We start from the raw sequence: 18,520 nt of genomic DNA, 5'->3' as shown, positions 1-18,520 counted from the left end.
ACGCATCCTAAGACCATGTGGAAAGGCGTTTGTTACATAATCTGGTGTTGATTTCAAAATTGGCTTCCAGAAACGTACTTATAAGCATCGTTGGCCTTGTGATATTTACCTTGATATTAACATCTTATATGTATACACCAACAACAGAAAGATGGATGGAGTGAGGGAGAAAGATCGAAATAACACATCCATACACAAAATATACCTTACTTTTACTTTCTTCCATTTAATGGCATTGATCACCACACAAAATACTGTCCGATTGAGTGCCTATAGATACATTGACACAATAACAACTGTTACATAAACTTGAACACACATCCTTTTCATACACGATAAACACATAGACGTTCTTTGATTTGTACAAGCATGGAGCTACACTATGAATCTTGCAAACGGCCAACCAGCAACGGGTAACCCAAACCAAATATGAATGGGCACAAGAGCCAGTGATGACCAAAATGCACTAATGCAAAGAGCAGAGGTTCACTACTGGTACTCTTATACCAAACTCCAGAGTAGACACAGATAGTTACAAAGAGGTCGGCTAGATAATTGTTGATGATTTCCCCTACATGTAATTTCTACAAATATTTGTATGAACCATAGTGCTACATAATCATGATGGTGCACTTAGATGTATTTCTTACTATTCATCATTCGACTACAGAAAATATGGTGAGATAGCTTTGTACATTGATAATGATCTACATTGTATGTACAAGGTATGGTGAATTGTACGTCTACTTACAAGAAACGTACAAGTCTTGCTTCTTCACCTTCATCATTCAAAATACAATGTACATGATATGTGAAAATGCCTTTCCTAGTGTTCTGTAGATTTTCAACAGAAAAATATAGTTCACATGTACCTGCAAAATGCAAATACTATTATGGTTTCAATGATTTGTTTCCCCTTATGATTATTAATTTGTCTATGAGCAACAGTTAACAAGTAAAAAGTTACATTTAAAAGTCTCAATTTTTGAAAAATACACCTTCACAAGAGAATAGTGTCATCTAAAATCTTCTTCACTCACTGTTATATAAAATATTAATGGTGGCCATAATAAGATGTATTCAAATTAATAATTCATACAAAATTTTATTATGAATTAGATATTACAAGTATATTTCTTTCTTGCCAATAATTGCAAAAACTAATTGTTAGATTAAAACTAAAAATCACATTTTAAAACTAGAAACCCATCAAAAAAAAAAAATATTTTTGGAGATATCATGCAAAGCATACTTGCATTTAATAAGGATGTGTCTCATATATCTATGAATATACCTATGAATACATGCAGTGAGACTATAATGATGTAATTTCTTCCTTTGTGAAGAAGCTAGTGGTACATTTAGTTTTGTATGATGTGACATCTTAAACTGGATGAAGTTTAAAAAAAGAAGAAAAAAAGCTAGTAGATACATTGTAACTATCAATGTGCACAATTGTAAGTGGTGTTGACATAACATTTTTCAATAGTTTCAGTAGCTTGTAACATACATGTCGCTGCAATTTTTACAAGCTTTCGCAATGGAAAAGGCATTACAGTATGCTTTATAATGTGCTGATGAATACACAGCTAATAAAGACAATAAAATATACATATATTCAACAACAAAAGAAAACAAAAAATTGCCAGATACATTATTTGTACATTTCATATTTCTTCAACTCAAAACTACCTTGCATCATAATGCACAATATCAGTATTTCTTTCAAATTAACAAATTCAAAAACTCTTGTAGAATATTGTTTCCCGAAACAAAAGATTTATAAAAATAATAATTTAGAATATTAAAATCTCTGTTATTCTGAACAAACAGTTGTGTTTCAACAAAAATGGAACATATTGAATATCTTTTTTTTAAATACCCCCCAAAAAGAAGAAGAATCCGTACACTGCTAGGGACATGAAAAAATGTAACATTAAAGAGAGCATTATTTCTCACTTAGTTTTGTTGAAGAAAATTATCCAAAAAAAAATAATACCATAGTGACAAGACAATCAATGATACTAGTAAAACACAGTACATGGCACTTAAAGAGGTTCGATTCTATTTGATAATTTTTGATAATTTTTTATTGTGATTATTTATGAAGAATATTACAAATATTGATCTCAAGTATTAATATATATTTGAAGACCTTCCAAGAGATGGTAACGTAATGAAACATCAAGTCCCTTTAGAAACCATATGACATGATGTGATCTTAAAGTTAAGTCATAAGATAAATGGAAAATTTAAAAAAAGGAAAAAGAAAAGGGGAAGAAATCAATTTGCAAAACAATATGAACAAGTTTAGTACATCTTTTATACAAAATTCACATATTTGTGAAATTAAAAACAAGTAAACAAAAGAGGTATAAAAACTATATGAACAAATTTAGTACATTTTCATATTAAAACATCATACAATTGTATTTAATCATATTCTATATAAAATTCACATTTTTATGGACATATTTACAATGACATGGACTGGTTTAAATGATAAAACACAAGTAATACTAGAACACATTTTGTAAATCAATAATGGATAATACATTTGAACAATAATCTATATCACTCTTTTATAAAATCATCAACAAAAAATAACACAAATTAAAACAAGTAAATACAAAAATTGAAATGGAAAAAACTAATTAAATTACAATTTTTTGAAAGAAAGAAGAAAACAAAATAATAAAAGACCTTCATAACATTTTTTTTAGGGTTCTCCTCTACCATGTAATATAAAGAAAATGAGATGTATTTGTTGTTGTTTTGTTAATCCTTGTCCTAGGTTCTTCATGCTCTAGTATACATTCAATATCTTCAAGAATGTATGCAAGTCTATGGATAATAATGTTTCCAATGTTAATTTAAAATAATTAGCGAATAACACAAGCTTTTATAGCACACCAACAAGAACCCGATAGACACATCACCATGACTAAGACATACACTTATGGTACAGAATATAATATAACAAAGAAATCTCTAAGCTACGTATTTGAAAACTGACGCGAATCCCAGATAGAGCAAAGCCCTAGGAATAAAATGTGCAATGCACATTTTATCCAATAACACCTTTTTCCCTCCACATACATATTCATAATAATATTGAAAAAAGAGACATATATCACAGATTTCAGTAAATACATTTTGTAAATATTACATGTACATGTACATAAAATTAAATTAATCAATAGTTAAAATGGGATATTTCATAAATGTCTTTGTTTATGTAACACCTACAAAAGCATATTTACATGAGTACTATATATGCAATGCAAAAGAAGTATATTAATCACTGCAAAAAAGCTTGTGCATTGATCAGCCAATAATCAAATTCATATGCAAATGATATATCCACAATGTCCAAGCATGTTTTAAAAATATGGATGATTTTCAGTGAAAACAAACAGTGGCTATATGTCATAAGTACATGTCTATTATTAGTAGCATTATTTTGTACAGCTGAAGGTCCACCCTCAAATCAATTAGACACATTCTAATTCAAAGTTAGCTTGTAGCTTTGCACTGCCATTGACTAGTTTACTATTCAATGGATAGGCATCACCATTAAGACTTACACCAGCATGTCCATTGCTCAGGTCTGAGCATGCAACAGAGTCATTGTCACTACCATTGGCTAGTGTCTGAGGAGCCATTGCCCTTGCATTGTTGTTCACGTTTAGTTCTACAGGATTACGATTATTTACTCCATTGCAATCAGTTTGATCCTTGGGCTCTTTCTTGTCCTTTCCTTTGTGGATCGACAGTTTCTCAGTGAGGAGTCGGAAAGGAGTAACCTTCCGTTTGCCATTATCTCCTTTCGCTATACATGATGCAGAGCCTGAACAAGCGTTGCCGTTTTTGCGGTCGATCTCGTGTGAACGGTCACTACCAGACGAACTATCGCAAGCCCATGAGTGAGGGCGGTCCGCTTCTGGTTCTAGATTTCCCACGTTTCCATTACGTAGCTTTTCAACAGCATTGTGAGTTGGCTGCTGCTTGTGTGTGTTGGCAGCCATCTTGACCTGGTGGCAGGAAGGTGCCACGCTGTCCATCTTGGCAATGCCGGTCTGGACTTTGGTGGTAGGACCTGTGTTTGGGTTATATACAGCCATCAGCTTCTTCTTGGATCCCCTGTGAGTAGACTGAAGGGGTAAGCTGTTGGGACGTATGTTCATGTTAGGGATACTACTTGGACCAGCCCCTTCACTGCTGGCACCAGAACTTCCTGATGCCTCATACCCATTCTGATTGGACTGCTTGGGACTAGCGCTCCTTGCTTGCTGGCGATGTAGGTTAGTGTCCAATTTGGCCATGTTGACCGGTTGGTTGGCACCACGTGAGCGGGGGTCAACTCCATTTATATGATTCCAGGATGGCATGCTTGAGGATTTGTTCTTGAGCTTGCCCATACCGTGGGAGAGATTGTCTGTCATTTGATCCTTGCTCAGCCCTGCCCTCATTTCATTCACAACCAGAGGCCGACTTGGAGAGGTGGAAGGCTCACTAAACCCATACTGATCACAATACTTAGGTCCTGACTGTTGCGGACCATACTTAAGATCTGTGGTGTATCTCTCGATGCTGTCATCAGAATGATGCAAGTTCTTTGGGTCAACCGGTGGAGCCGATGCAGTCAGGTCGATGAGATTGAGGTCTGATTGTGAGGACAGGCTGGTACTGATGGTACCTGGAGACATGAGTCGCAGGCGCTCATTCTTCTCCAAACCACTGCTCACTGATGAATGAAGGCCATGATGGTTCTTTGTATCACTTGCAGTACCAGATGTCTCGCTGGCAGCACCAAGCACAGGCTGACCATTACTTCTGACCGCAATCATGGTGCCATCGGCGAGTCGAGCGATACCTGGATACTCTCTAGAAATGATGTCCGTTGGCCGGGTGGTATACTCATTCATGGTGTGGGTGGGGATAGCATTACCCTGGGTGGTGGGGTTGATAGTGGGGCTGATCATGCGGTGTTTGTCCCATAGAACCATCAGTTCAATGATACGCTCCTCAACACACAGTGCAGTAAGCCTGGCCTCAGCATCATGATCCCAGCAGTCTTCTATGGTCTCCTTCAGACTTCTCAAAGCCTGCAAAGATAATACAAACATTGCAAGAAAAGTTAGCTTACAGCTTCACACTGAGAATCAGCACCTGATCTTCATGAAATAATGCATGACAACAAATACAATCTAAAACTATTTAAAAATCTTTCATCTTGACCAACAAAGTTAACAAAAAATATGATCAACTAGTCTGTTACAAATTTAAGAAAAAAACATAATAATTCCTTTGTGTACAGAAATCAACTATCTTTCTCTTTAACCATATTCACACTAACAAAACAAAAAGGTCCTGACATAGTTAAACAATTAATGAAGTGACATAATCATCCATTCTTACTTGGCTGTTCTGTTTCCAGGCATCAGGGAATTGAGGCCTCTTTCTCTCCCTGGAGACTAAGATCTGCATGTCTTCAAATGTTGGATGAAGCCCAACTTGCTCCTCAAAAGGCATCTGGTAGTTACCCATTTCATCTGTTAGAATCACAGGTGGAAACAAATTTGAGCATAAACCTCAATCCAAATTAACAGTATCAAATGATTCAAACTAATTCAAATGGTAGATAAACAATTTTAAGCAAGATTATTTGTCCAAGTGCCCCCTCCCCACCACAGGCAGCAGGGGACACGTGTCATAAAGGTGCAATGATACAGATAATCATGTATACGTCATAGGAACTACATGCATAAAATGAATATGCATTTCATAAGCATTAAATCTGAAAGTAGGTAATCTGAGAAATCTGTTTTCTGACACCTTTTGCCCTTTCACAACACAACATAACTTGAGTATGCAGACTATAATTAGATAAATTTCTTGAGTGCAAAACATAAATCTTTTATTCTAAACTCAATTCCAGCTTGAGTCAAGTTTGGCTGTATGACAATGATTGCTTTAGAGGACTTTTGTCATAATATGAAACAATAAACAGCAAACAGATTGCAACTGCCAGGATTACATTCTTTGGAGAAAAAAGAAAAAGTTTATTTGGGTGATTAAATCTCATTTTCTGTTTTGAATAATTGATGAGCAATTTGATTGGGGTTTACTATCCCGAAGTGACATTTGAGAAATTCTTCTCTTTGTGTGTACGAATCATCTCTTTTGAGAGTGTAGCACTTACATGTACCATCATAATTTTTTGTTTGAATTTGTAATTATTTACCAACAGCTGCTTTGTGAACTCACCTCTGGGATAGAGATCTTTACACCTCATAGCGATCTCCCAGACGACTAGACCTAGAGCGTACACATCCACCTGTTTGAGGGCACACTCACAGTCTCTCAGATTGACGGCACCGTCCAGTACCTCGGGAGACATGTAGCGGACCGTGCCAACCTGCGATTCAAAGCAAGCATTAAAGATTCAAAATTTATTTATTTATTTCCACTTGCATGAAAACAAGACATTCAAGAACAGTAACAACAAGTTCATCGTTATAACAAGAATAAAATCATGAATAATAACAACAAGGTTTTAAAGACATTGAAAATGTGGAAAAGAGGTGGTCTGCAAAGCAGGCAAGAATACATACAGGGAAGAGAATGAGGGAAATATTGACCTTCCAAATGAAGCAGTAGTTTAGTTTGGGTCTAAAATTGCCTGTAGAGAATAACTAACTACTTAATTTGACAACTATATTTCATACAGAAATAGATGCTTTGGGTAAGAATATCATGGCAGAATAGCTCCCTTCATTGTTGCAACCATATTTATTAATTCACTTGTTACCATTTATCTTCTCCAAAGCCTGCTGTTATGGATAAGAGTAGATTATGGATAATTCACACAACTGGTATTCTCTTTGATTATGAACCATTTAATTTTATTTTATAAGAATTGAGTTCAATTTGGCTAGTTCACATTGGAAATGATCTATGGAAACTGGACAAATTAAAACATGTAGGCCTATGTATGACACATACATGTACTGTACCCATCTACACAGGATATGTTGTAATAGTTGAAGCAAATAAAGCACTGAACAGCATTCTTTGGGTGGTGATTGCAAAGGACTTCATTCTCACTTGACAATTTATTTCAGACTCTTAACCCACTGCCCAAGGGAACCAGTGGTTTCCATATGAAGCCGATGGGAATTAAAGAATTTGGTAATTAAGGAGTTAAACTTACATCAGTGATGGTGCTGTTGTCTCCATCACCCTCTCCAACCACACTGGATCCACAGACCTGCATAGCGAACCCAAAGTCACCGATGACGCAGTTTCCTTCTGCATTCACCAGCACGTTGCGACTGTTGATGTCGCGGTGAACTACTGCTGGTTTTAGGCCAACTAATGGAGAAGCAAAATTATAGTTTGGTATGAGATCAAGTTTGATGATTTTAAATGAGTACAGATAAAAGATGCAGCACAGGAAAAACAATTTTTTTATGAATGGATCATTGCTATCCACTTTCTAAAATCCAGAATGAATTGAATAGATGAATAACTGAAATTAGTTATGTTTTTATCCAGATAGGTAAAAATAAAAATCTATTGTAAAACCTCAAACTTTCATGAAATTGCAAAAAGTTCAGTGTAGTGTCAGTTGCGATTCAATTATTCTGCACCATTTATCAAAATTTGCTCACATTTTGTGTGTGAATTGTTTGGTTTTACAGTACTTAAAACAGTATTAACTACCAACAACATGTCTGATTTAAAATAGTGTTTTAAAAAAGTGTTTTAATTTCCATTTTTTCATCACTAAGTATTTCAATGATACTGCAATCAAGGTGGCTGACTATCACAATCTAGCGTCCTACCTTGAGTGTCTATGACCTGATGTAGATGTGCCAATCCCGCAGCAGTGGTCTGAGCCAGCCTGCACATGGTGTGCCAGTCGTAGGTATTCTCCCTCAGGTACGACATGAGGGATCCCTTGGAGATCATATCCACCACCAGGAGATGCTCCACCCAGCCATCCTCTCCCATGCGGTCTCCGGATCCCACATACTGGAGAAGGTTGGAGTGCTCCATGTGGGGCAGGCCCATGATGTCGAGCTCGTTCATGTAGCACTGCTTGGAGGAACCGGTGAACACCTTCACGGCGACTTCGTTCTCACTGAGTGCAGCTCGGTACACATTGCAATATCTGAAATAATATGAAGGTTATGAGACAACTGAAAGACAAGACATTTGATATTCAATGTATATGATGACAGTGGTTTACCATATATGTCAAGACCTTATGCATTCTTGCTGGAATGACACATAACGTTGTTTCAAATTAGGCGATGTCACACAGAAAAATCCCTTAAAAGAATTTTCTTGCTTCGTTAGAGGATTTTAATGGGATAATTTATGACAGACAGCAATTAAAGAGGATAATGAAAATCTGGATAACTAAAATCCGGATTTTTGGCCCCTGTGTGACACCGCCTATTGTGGATTGTTTATTGTAGAGAACTGCAAAGTATTTATTTGTACCCCCTGTACCAAATTCTGATTAGTGTAATCAATTAGGTAGGCTTATTGTAGGTTTACATTAATCCACTGATATTTCACTGCAATGAGCTACATGTATCTGCATGTGATAAACTAACAGGTATTGGATTTTTCAAAAGAAATCCAACATTTGGAAGAACTAATCACTAGTGATTTATTTTTTCAGCTGCGCATATTTCTTCAAATTAGGGATGACATGATTACTGCTCTGGTCATACCTTCCTTGCCCAACAAGCTCCATCATTTTCAGCTGGTCAAGGTCAAAGGTCGGCTCTGGAGGAGGTGCCTCTATCATGGGCAGTTGGCTCATCTGAGCCTTGGTGGAGCGCAGCCTCATGCGGAAGATGAAGTACATGATTGCTATGGCAACCGAGACGCAGAAGATTGGGATGACCGCAATGAGGATGGTTCTCTCCATTTCGTGATTCATCTGGTCTGAGATCACTTCTGGATAAACAATTAAGAAAAAAGAAGAAAAAATAGTTGTATGAGCTTCAAGATAACGATAAAATATAATGCATATCAGTAGTGGTGGGTATTTTACCTGACTGCTAAGACACATTGAAGACATGGAAGGCACATGTCCTTTTTCTACATAAAATACATGCAGTACCCTACATGTTTATGTACATGCCTCAATTTATAGAACTCATGAATTTTCATGATACATGAGGATATCAGTTACATCAGTAATCGCTGGGGGAGCTTTAGATGGGGATTTTATATACACCCCCACACCCACCACTGGGTGTTATGGTTACGCAAGGCTCCTCCAGACAATCCCAGGTACATGTAGATTATCCTGGACTAGGCGAGGATTTATCTTATTTTTAACTGGGTTCAATTTCACAACTACATTTAGCAGGCTAACTCCCAGATGTATCATGTTACCCATACACAATTTGGGTATGAAAGGGATAAGACTGAATGATCTCTGCCAACTGTTAAGGCATGTACATGAACATGTAGGGTAATGCATGTATTTTATGTAGAAAAAGGACAAGTGCTCTCAATTTCTTCAATGTGTAAATATTTGAGGGACTCAAATCTAATCATCGATTGCACAATCTCAGTCGAAATTTGAAAAGAAAAAAAAGATGGGCAAAAATACTCAGCATACATGTACGTGCAGAGTCAGCAAGAACCATTTCATATTAAGCATGTTATCAAATAATCATTGTTTTTGTTTGTTTAATTTTTCTCTGTTTATTCCATTCAACTTGCAAACAGAATTGTCCTTTATAAAAGTACATAAGGTTGAAATCATTTGATCTGTAAGAGGACCCACATAAATGTACATGTATCTTTTTGCTGGACAAAGACATGTACAATTACATGTACAACTACTTCCAACATGATTCTCACTGCTCTCTTTGATCTAGATATAGATGTAAAATAAATACATACACTGTATACACCACATCATGAAGCTTTCCACATGACCACAACTCATCATTGTACAATTGCATTATGTATTCTACTGGACATACACTAGTGGTTATTTGAATACAATGAATGCAATAGGGGCAGTGCTCGAAGTACGAAGTACAAATCTTAGATGAGGGACGGTTCCTCTAAGATGCTCATTAACATTTGAAACCTGTTTCTGCACTTCAAATGGCCACCCATAATTTATCCAACCTAGACATACTTTGTACATGTATCTATTAAATAGCAAAAACCAATAAAATCATGGTACAAGTTGAAGCACCTCTCGTTGTCATGGTAGCAAGGGTGATCTACATTTGTATTTCATGTATAGTGCCATTTATTCAACCCAACCAGGAAGCTGTAATGAATGGAGATACCGTCTCGAAAGAATTTTCCGAGGGGAAAATATTCAAGATTAACCTGGCTTAACAAAAAGAAATGTAACCCTCTCCAACCATCATTTCCATCAACAGCTGTCCATATCAATGCACAGTCCCTCTCTGGAATTCCAAATAGTACGAAATGTTACGCAACGCCATCTGCTTCCATAAGTTCTCTATTCACTCTTTTGCAAATATATGCAAGCACCGAGCTTTGAAGCCATGCGTAGCACCGACAAATTAAGTCATGTTCAGTGAAGATGTATTTAGCTGTAACATATAAAAGACAGAATTAACAACATAAGACCAGTGCAACTTTATATTAGTCATCAAGTGCTTTTTCTGTTCTCGGGTAGCTCTACTGAAGACATGGCCATTTCAACCAGCGAAATCGACCAAGGAAATCGTGAGTTAGAGCGAATGAAAGGTTTTCATCATCATGATTTTCTCATCTAATTATTGACATTTTCCGAAAATTTCCGAAATTTGTACATAGCTAGTAAGGTAGTCTAAAGGTTTATCTTCCTAAATAACTAAATGAAATTGTGTTGTATGTTTGCGCATTTATTGATTGAGGGCTAGAAGTTGTCAAGTTATCACCACTATTCACCCCAAATACGGGCCCACAAAGCAAAAGCCGCCGTGCTCGCTGGGCTGGGCTGTGTGTGGAAAGGGAGGACCTAGTGCTACTAGGGAGCTGTACGGTTTCGGAGGGGGATTAAGGGGATTACGGTAGGGGAAACAAAAGACGCGCGGTGCCACGGATGGCTTCAAAGGGGCCTCTTGGACGGGATCTCCATTCATTACAGCTTCCTGACCCAACGGTGTGATTTACACTTGCATATGAATGGGGTCTGAGAGACCTCTCATGCAAGCATCCTGCTAGTGCTACCCAAACTGGCACCAACATGCATCATTAATCACAGCAGACATTGTGTCTCCCAGAGCAATCGGCTTGGCAAGTAGAGAGAGTATCAATAACAAAAAATAAATGGCAACCCATCAACATACATTGGTCATTCCATAAAGTTGGGGCAAAAAGATCTTCTACTACACATGAAAGATGAAATTATCTGTTGAAGATTTTTATGCAATGAATATAGTAGTGCCCTGCCAGAATCGTTCCTGTTTCAGTTGCTTTTCTTCAAAATCTTTGCTTTTAAATACACATTTCTCTTTTTACCAGCGTTACATGGACAGTGGACACCATATTCATATAACATTACATAAACTTTGGGACCAAACTATTGATTCACCATGAAGCTTGAGTACTTCTGAAGATAAATGTAGTTGGCTATGCTTTTATATGCAAAACAAAATTTGAGCAAACATTGTTTATAATAAACACAGTATCTCACTTCTGGTATGTCACCGAAATTGCCCCAACTTTGTGTCATGACCAGCATGTACAGCTTTAAAGGTACATGCACATCATTATCATCACCCATTTGCAAAGAATACTGATTATTTTTTTTATTGGTAAAGATCCTTCATTTGTATAAAAACGTCATACAATCTTCAAATACTGGGTACTAAATGTCTGACTCACTTTTTTTGCTCCCCACTATTAAAAAAAACAAAAAAACAATAGCCTTTATAACAGCCTCCTAAATGTTCTCAGACCTGATCAGTATTTTGGCTGTGTGAACAGAATAAGGGATACATGTAAATTCTTAAAAAAATAGCCCCCTCAAAACAGATCCATAAATATTACCCCCCCCCCCTTCATTGCAGATAAATAACTGAAGAATACTCTTCTACTGTACACCCGGTAATGTAGGCCTTTTTACAATAATAATCTCAATGTCAGGTGAAAGCGGAGATGATACATGTACATGTACAATAATGAAAGGGTATTAATTTAAGATTTGAAAGTTAACTTCAATTTGATTTGAACTATAAGAATAAAAAAACTAAAAATAAAAATAAAGTAAAATGTGTTGTCAGTAAGTCTGCCAAATTTCATTTAAAATGTAACATTAACAAAATTAGAAAATAACTGGTTGCAAACTCTGTTTAATACTAGGAATATAAAACTCTCTTTCTCTCTGTCTCTCGGCATTTACCATTCCTCTCTCACTCCATCGAGTCCATTTCTTCTGAAAGGCAATCATCGCATCCCCACAGCTACCAACTATTTTGTTCCTCTCCCTCCCATTTCATTACTGACAATTCTCATAAAATCGGTGGAAGGATTGATGCTCCAGAGTATCCTATAATAAATTGCCTCCATGTACATACATGTACACAGCCTAGCTTCCAGGAAATTGGACTTTGATATTCCTCACTGCTCCTCTATGTACTACATATGACACATTCAACCAACAGCTCAAGTCTCAAGAAATTGGAATGATTTTTCAAAATATTCAACAAGGATTATGTAGGGTTGCTAAAGCTGATTCAGCATATTTAATTCTGCTCCCATTAATTTAACAACACCCACAACTGCATTAATGTTGAAAAAGTAAACACAAAATTTCTGATGCAAAAGAGGGTGCAATAAAAGAGATGGTGAAAAATAGTTTAAGGATCTGGAACAGAACCTACACTGTATCCTGAGAAGCACCTTAGAACTAGATATTCAAAAAAACATAAAAAGGAGACTCCTTGCCCCGTCCTCATACCTGCCTCTCAATCTCAAAGAATTCAGAGACAATAAATCCTGCATGACTCACAACCAATTAGCTGAGTACCACTGTCAAGCACGCTTTCCCCGCATCACACTACCGTTTTGCACTATGGTTGAGCGGCTAAATTATATGCAAAAACTACCAATATTGTATGATGTACCAGGGAGATCTCCCTGGATGTACAGATGTACTTCACAAATTGCAGAGAAACTGAATGTACATCCTTTTTTCATCATCCAGGCATATGGGAGGGTATCTTCCACTGTTTTTCTGAATTTTGATGTTTTTAAAGTTAAAAGTGTTTTTATTGTTTCAGCCTATTTGCATGTATCTTGCATTCATGTGTCCATAATTAATCAAACAACTTAGATATTGAACTTGCTGACATTTTATAAACTCTCTAGAAGATATCTATAAGATCTTAAAATCAACAAAGTTGAACAAACCCATTTGTCTTATATGCTGGATTCCTGATACTGTCTGAAGGTTGTACTAATATGACATAAGGTGGTATATTTCCCGCTTGACTTTTGCATCTAGACTACCTACATGTAATCTACAATGTATATATTCGAACTGATGTTGCATGGTAAATCCCTTGATATATTATGTGTAACTATTACTGAACTCAACAATGTATCAACTTTAACTCAACCTTTTTTTGCCATGTACAGATACTATGTAATACTGTGCAATTTCTATGCATAAATATCCACTCATGAATATTAGTCTTTCAAAAAGCAATATTTACATTTAGATGTACACCCTGTATGTGCTTCATTTAGTGCAGTCACAGACTTTTAATGAATGTCAAATTTCATATTCTTTCCATGGTTCGCCTAATGGTTCGCTGTAGTCATCAATTCTAGATCACTCACATCTTACATGTACAGTGTACACAATGTATTAATAAAACCACCATCCTTGGTTATCCATCACAAAACACAAACTCTTGGACAACTCCTTCCTTCGTTAGGGCTGAACCATAACCTTTGGAATAGCCTCTAATGACCATAAAAACATGCCTTATACATGATTTATGGTCAATGATTGATGTTTGGTAGTCTATGCTAAAGAATCAGTTCAAATTTCTTCAGGGAGATTTTGCATAATTTACATTAATTGTTCCTTTTTGTAGGAGTTTTTTTTTTTTAACCCATAGCAGTAATTTATTTTCTAAATTAATTTTTTCTCCTCAAATCGGCAACAACTGATCTTATTTTCCACTCCTTCAGAGTTGGACAAAAAAAAATGTTTATTGAACCAATTTGAAAGACATTTTCAAAATTTCACTGAAAAATTGACAATTTATACAAAGAAATGTGATTTTATACTTTACACACCGCGTTACCAATTTAGACACTTAAATGACCTGGTTACGATCAAAATCGTTCTTCTTCAAGAACGACACAACGTACTGGATAGGAAACAGCATCCAAATTTGCTGTGATTTTCGCTATTTCTGCTTATGTATAAATGAGTAAATCCTAGCTTTCTGTATCAACAAATAATGCAAAAATGTCACTAAAAGGACTCACTCTACTGCTACATGGGTTAAACTAAAATGAGAAAAAAGGGATTCTAGTAGTGATTCATCAATAAATTATAAATATAGTGCAGTAGTCCACGTATATTATTGTCAATTTTTATTCATGCCCTCAAACAATTTCTAATTGGATTGCACCAATATCACTGGGCCATACAATGCAGCACAGCTCTGATAATGGCTTTTTAATTATAATAAGCAACCTCCGTACAAATAAATTTTGATGCAGAGAAAGTGTAAATTAACCAGAGCAAGCAAGGGCTTTGCACTTACTGTACTGAGTGACTGTTGGCTTTGTGGAGGGCAGGGGAACGTATGCATCGGACACGTTCCTATTGCAGTAGTCTCCTGCACAGCAGCAGATCCTACTGGTCTGGTTCTTGGTTCGGACCAGGTACTCACTGGGCTTGCTGTGGGCGGTGCAGTTCTCCTGGTTACAGTTCAGAGACTTGGCTTCATTCCCCCAGCATCCTGCACACATGGAAGATGTGAGATAAAATGGGAAAAGAAAATGAACATGAGATAAGGGAAGGGGAATTCATCCCAGAATCCTCAAGCATATACAATACTAATTAACATCATGAGTCATGATGTTTATTAGTATTTTAAAAAATTGTGTAGCATAAATGCAGAGTTATTATAATGTTAAGCTTTTGACATACATTGTCAATTCCTAACCAAATCTATAAACAAATCAAATAATCATGACCTACTCCTACTCCTGGTCATTGCAAATGTGAAAGGAATGAAAGATACAGAGAGAACCCTCCCAATCGCTCAGGCCTTGGGAGGGATCTCATATGAGCAGTGAGCACATTTTCAATATTGATATCAAGGTAAATCACCGTAAATGTACATGTAATGCAGTATTTTCCCCCAAAATACATTGAATATAAAGGGATTGATGCAATCTTGAAATATTTATAAATGTTTCAGTGTAAAGCTCTGAAATCTCAGCTTCTATAGTGATGACACTGATAACCTTTCCTGTGTAATCTCCATGCTCACTGGAATGCATGATAGAGGGGATTTGGACTCCTACGGTACTCCAGAAGAATAATGTGTTAAGTCATGAATACATGATTAGGCAAGGGACCAGCTGAGGAATACGGTTATTTGGTAATGCATGCCCTTGGTGTCTGACATACAGTTCATGACGCGTATTATTAATGAACACTGTGTATGTATCACAGGAGTCAGCTCCTTGAACACATTCATTACATCTAATCATCAAGCATAATTTCAGCCTTTAAAGTGTGTCAATTAACAAAACATGTTTTGCTCTTTACTTTTATAAGGGGATTCATGTAGCTACGTGTAGACTGTATTCAAAATATGCACTTAAAAAAACATGCACTTCTCCAAAGTGATATCGCAATTTAAAATACTTTCTCAGCAGGGTTCGCAATCTCCTGCCCGGGCGGGAGATACCTGGGAAATATCATTTGCATACATAGTAAATATAGGACTCTCGATTTAATAGATTCCATCAATTAGACTTAATTTGTTTTTAATTGTTCATTTTCAATAACTTCATGGTTTTCTTTCGTGCAAGAGATGGTCCACCAAATTCTCCTGTTGGCTACCCATAGGAGGATGTCAATCTCCTGGCAGTACATATCTGTACAATGTACATTGCAATTTCTGTAATTCAAGTTTAAGCATCAATTTCTCTCTTTTTGTCATGTTTGATGTTGATATCCTTGAAAAACTTGTTTATTTCCATTTACATACAATGCCCCATTTGTAATCATTATGTAATCATGGACTGTGCAGTACAACTGAATAAAGGGCCAAGTCAAAAGTGAAATATTGCAAAATGCATTCTTATTCCTTCAAAACACAATCCATCCTCCTAAAATAAAAAAATTCATTATTGACAATGCCAATGCAATTTAAAACATTTCATGTTTGACTTGGCCCCCTTATACAGTTGTACTGCACATTCCATGATCACATAAATGTAATCATTTCAAATGGGGCATATTTGTGAAAGAGAATGAACAGGTTTTTCAATGGTGCCAATGTCAAGTGTGATAATATAACAAGAGGGATGTCTAAAACTTGAATTACAGACTTTTAAGAGGAGTTTTTTCAATGGTACTAATGTCAAGTACAATGTAGACAAGTACGATAATATAACAAGAGAGATATATATATCTAAAACTCGAATCTCAGACTTTTTAGAGGGGTTGAGTTACACCCTAGGGGTTGTTATACACTGCAGGTCATAGGGGTAGATGATAACGTTGAACCACATTCATGTTTGCCACTCCGTTGGAACAGGCGTTATACCGTGACTAATGGCAGTAGCATATGCCCCCCAGAAATGCAGACTTAACAATTCAAGCACCGCATTCCCAATCTCTAAATATACCACATACATCTGCTGGTTCATGAACTGGGTTATTGTTAAAGGTAGCATTTAAGCTTTTCATGTGAACTGAGGGTGGTTAAATTGTGTATACTGTAGTCTCTCTTAATTGCAAAACAAATTCAAGTTATCCCCATTATAGGGAACTATAACTAGTTAATTTTTATTCCATTTATCCTGAGATGGGTCATAATCACAGCCTCCCAAATGGCTTGCAAAGGTACATTTTAAAGGGAAAAAAGAAATTTCCTTTTGAGTCCAAAATATGAAAGAGGGGGTACAATATTTTGGTGTATGCCAGACTGGATTTTAAAAATTTGTTATGAGCCAGCTGTGTTGCCCCCCACCTCCCCCAACCCCTGCCTTTTAAAAATTCCAGACATAAATGACACAACTCCCATGTGTTTCATTATATATTGCTGGTATTTTATACTACATTCATGTACTGTACAGCCTGTACATGCACATGCATTGTAAATGCATGAAAGGGTAATCAGATTCCATCCTACAATGAGTCTATAGTGCCGGCATGAAGGGCCTCGGGTCTGCAGAGGAGGGGAAAAACAGTTTTATGATTAATGAATCTCTAAGACTTTGATTAAGCTGGGAGACGAGGGAAATATCACTATGAACATGACAGACAAAGAAAGCGGACAAAATATACAGTTCCCAGGGAATAATTTTCCTCAGATATTTTGATTAGCAATTTCAGCTGATGGATAAATATTTCAAATGAAATTCTGTACATTTCTATGGAAGAAAACTGCTACACAAACAATATTTTGTATAGCAGTCATGCAAAAATGCATAGCAAATTGCGATGCGATACCAGGAAAATTATTCCCTGAGTTCCTCAGGTAGACAAAGGAACATCCCTTCACTGCTATTATGTAAAAAGGTGAATATGCATATGACACCTGTTCTACACATTTTTACATAATAGCAGTGAAGGGATGAGGAACTGTATATTTTGTCCGCTTTCTGTGTCTGTCATATTCATAGTGTATAGGGCCTACATTGTACATCAGAGGCGGTACTCACAAGGTGGGGAGGAGGGGGTCACCTTGGGTGGTATTTTACCATTTAAAAAATTTACAATATTTGTTACTTTAAATGTTTCCAAGAGGGAAATTTAGATAAACTTGTATGATCTACATGTAACCGTCCCTTATTATGCAATGATACAAATTAAATCAATATTTAAAATCAACGAACCTCTACCGGTACTTGAAAAGAAAAAAAAGATCACTAAAAGAGGAGAAAAAAAATCCTCCTTCTGTTGTACATGTAATTACAAACTTGCATTGTGTGCGTCATGCATAACCTTCACACCTCTAATGTATGAAACTGTGTTAAAAACGGAACAAACATTATATAACTTCATTCTTTGCTAGGACACCAAACAATACTGACTGATTTCCGACAAAGGGGACACTTTATTGATACATCAAGAGTTTGACCTTGCCCTGCTGAAGGGCTCTTGTCTATTGAAATCACGAACTGGTTAAAGCTCTCAAAAAATTAATTAAAACTTTATGAACGCATCCCATTGAAGCAGAAAACCAATTTACACTATACATGTATCTATTGACAGTTTTTATGCCATATTAAAAACTAGCTGTAATAT

The 18,520-nt window shown here is 36.4% G+C and overlaps 1 protein-coding gene across 1 annotated transcript in view; it reads right to left on the bottom strand.

The window, feature by feature from the left end:
- Positions 1 to 202: 202 nt before the first annotated feature.
- LOC586095 (bone morphogenetic protein receptor type-2) overlaps positions 203 to 18,520 on the bottom strand; it is a 36,402-nt gene continuing 18,084 nt past the window's right edge. The window contains exons 4-10 of the mRNA XM_785890.5: positions 14,793 to 14,990; positions 8,751 to 8,979; positions 7,851 to 8,179; positions 7,217 to 7,377; positions 6,271 to 6,421; positions 5,422 to 5,555; positions 203 to 5,108 (exon numbers count right to left, since the gene is read on the bottom strand). Of these exons, the coding sequence (XP_790983.2) occupies positions 3,495 to 5,108; positions 5,422 to 5,555; positions 6,271 to 6,421; positions 7,217 to 7,377; positions 7,851 to 8,179; positions 8,751 to 8,979; positions 14,793 to 14,990 (2,816 nt within the window). The 3' untranslated portion in view covers positions 203 to 3,494. The remainder of the gene's footprint in view (positions 5,109 to 5,421; positions 5,556 to 6,270; positions 6,422 to 7,216; positions 7,378 to 7,850; positions 8,180 to 8,750; positions 8,980 to 14,792; positions 14,991 to 18,520) is intronic.

Source organism: Strongylocentrotus purpuratus, unplaced genomic scaffold (genome assembly GCF_000002235.5).
Source record: "Strongylocentrotus purpuratus isolate Spur 01 unplaced genomic scaffold, Spur_5.0 spur5_scaffold_6, whole genome shotgun sequence".
NCBI classification, from domain to species: Eukaryota; Metazoa; Echinodermata; class Echinoidea; order Camarodonta; family Strongylocentrotidae; genus Strongylocentrotus; species Strongylocentrotus purpuratus.
This window is presented reverse-complemented; position numbering and strand designations above follow the sequence as displayed.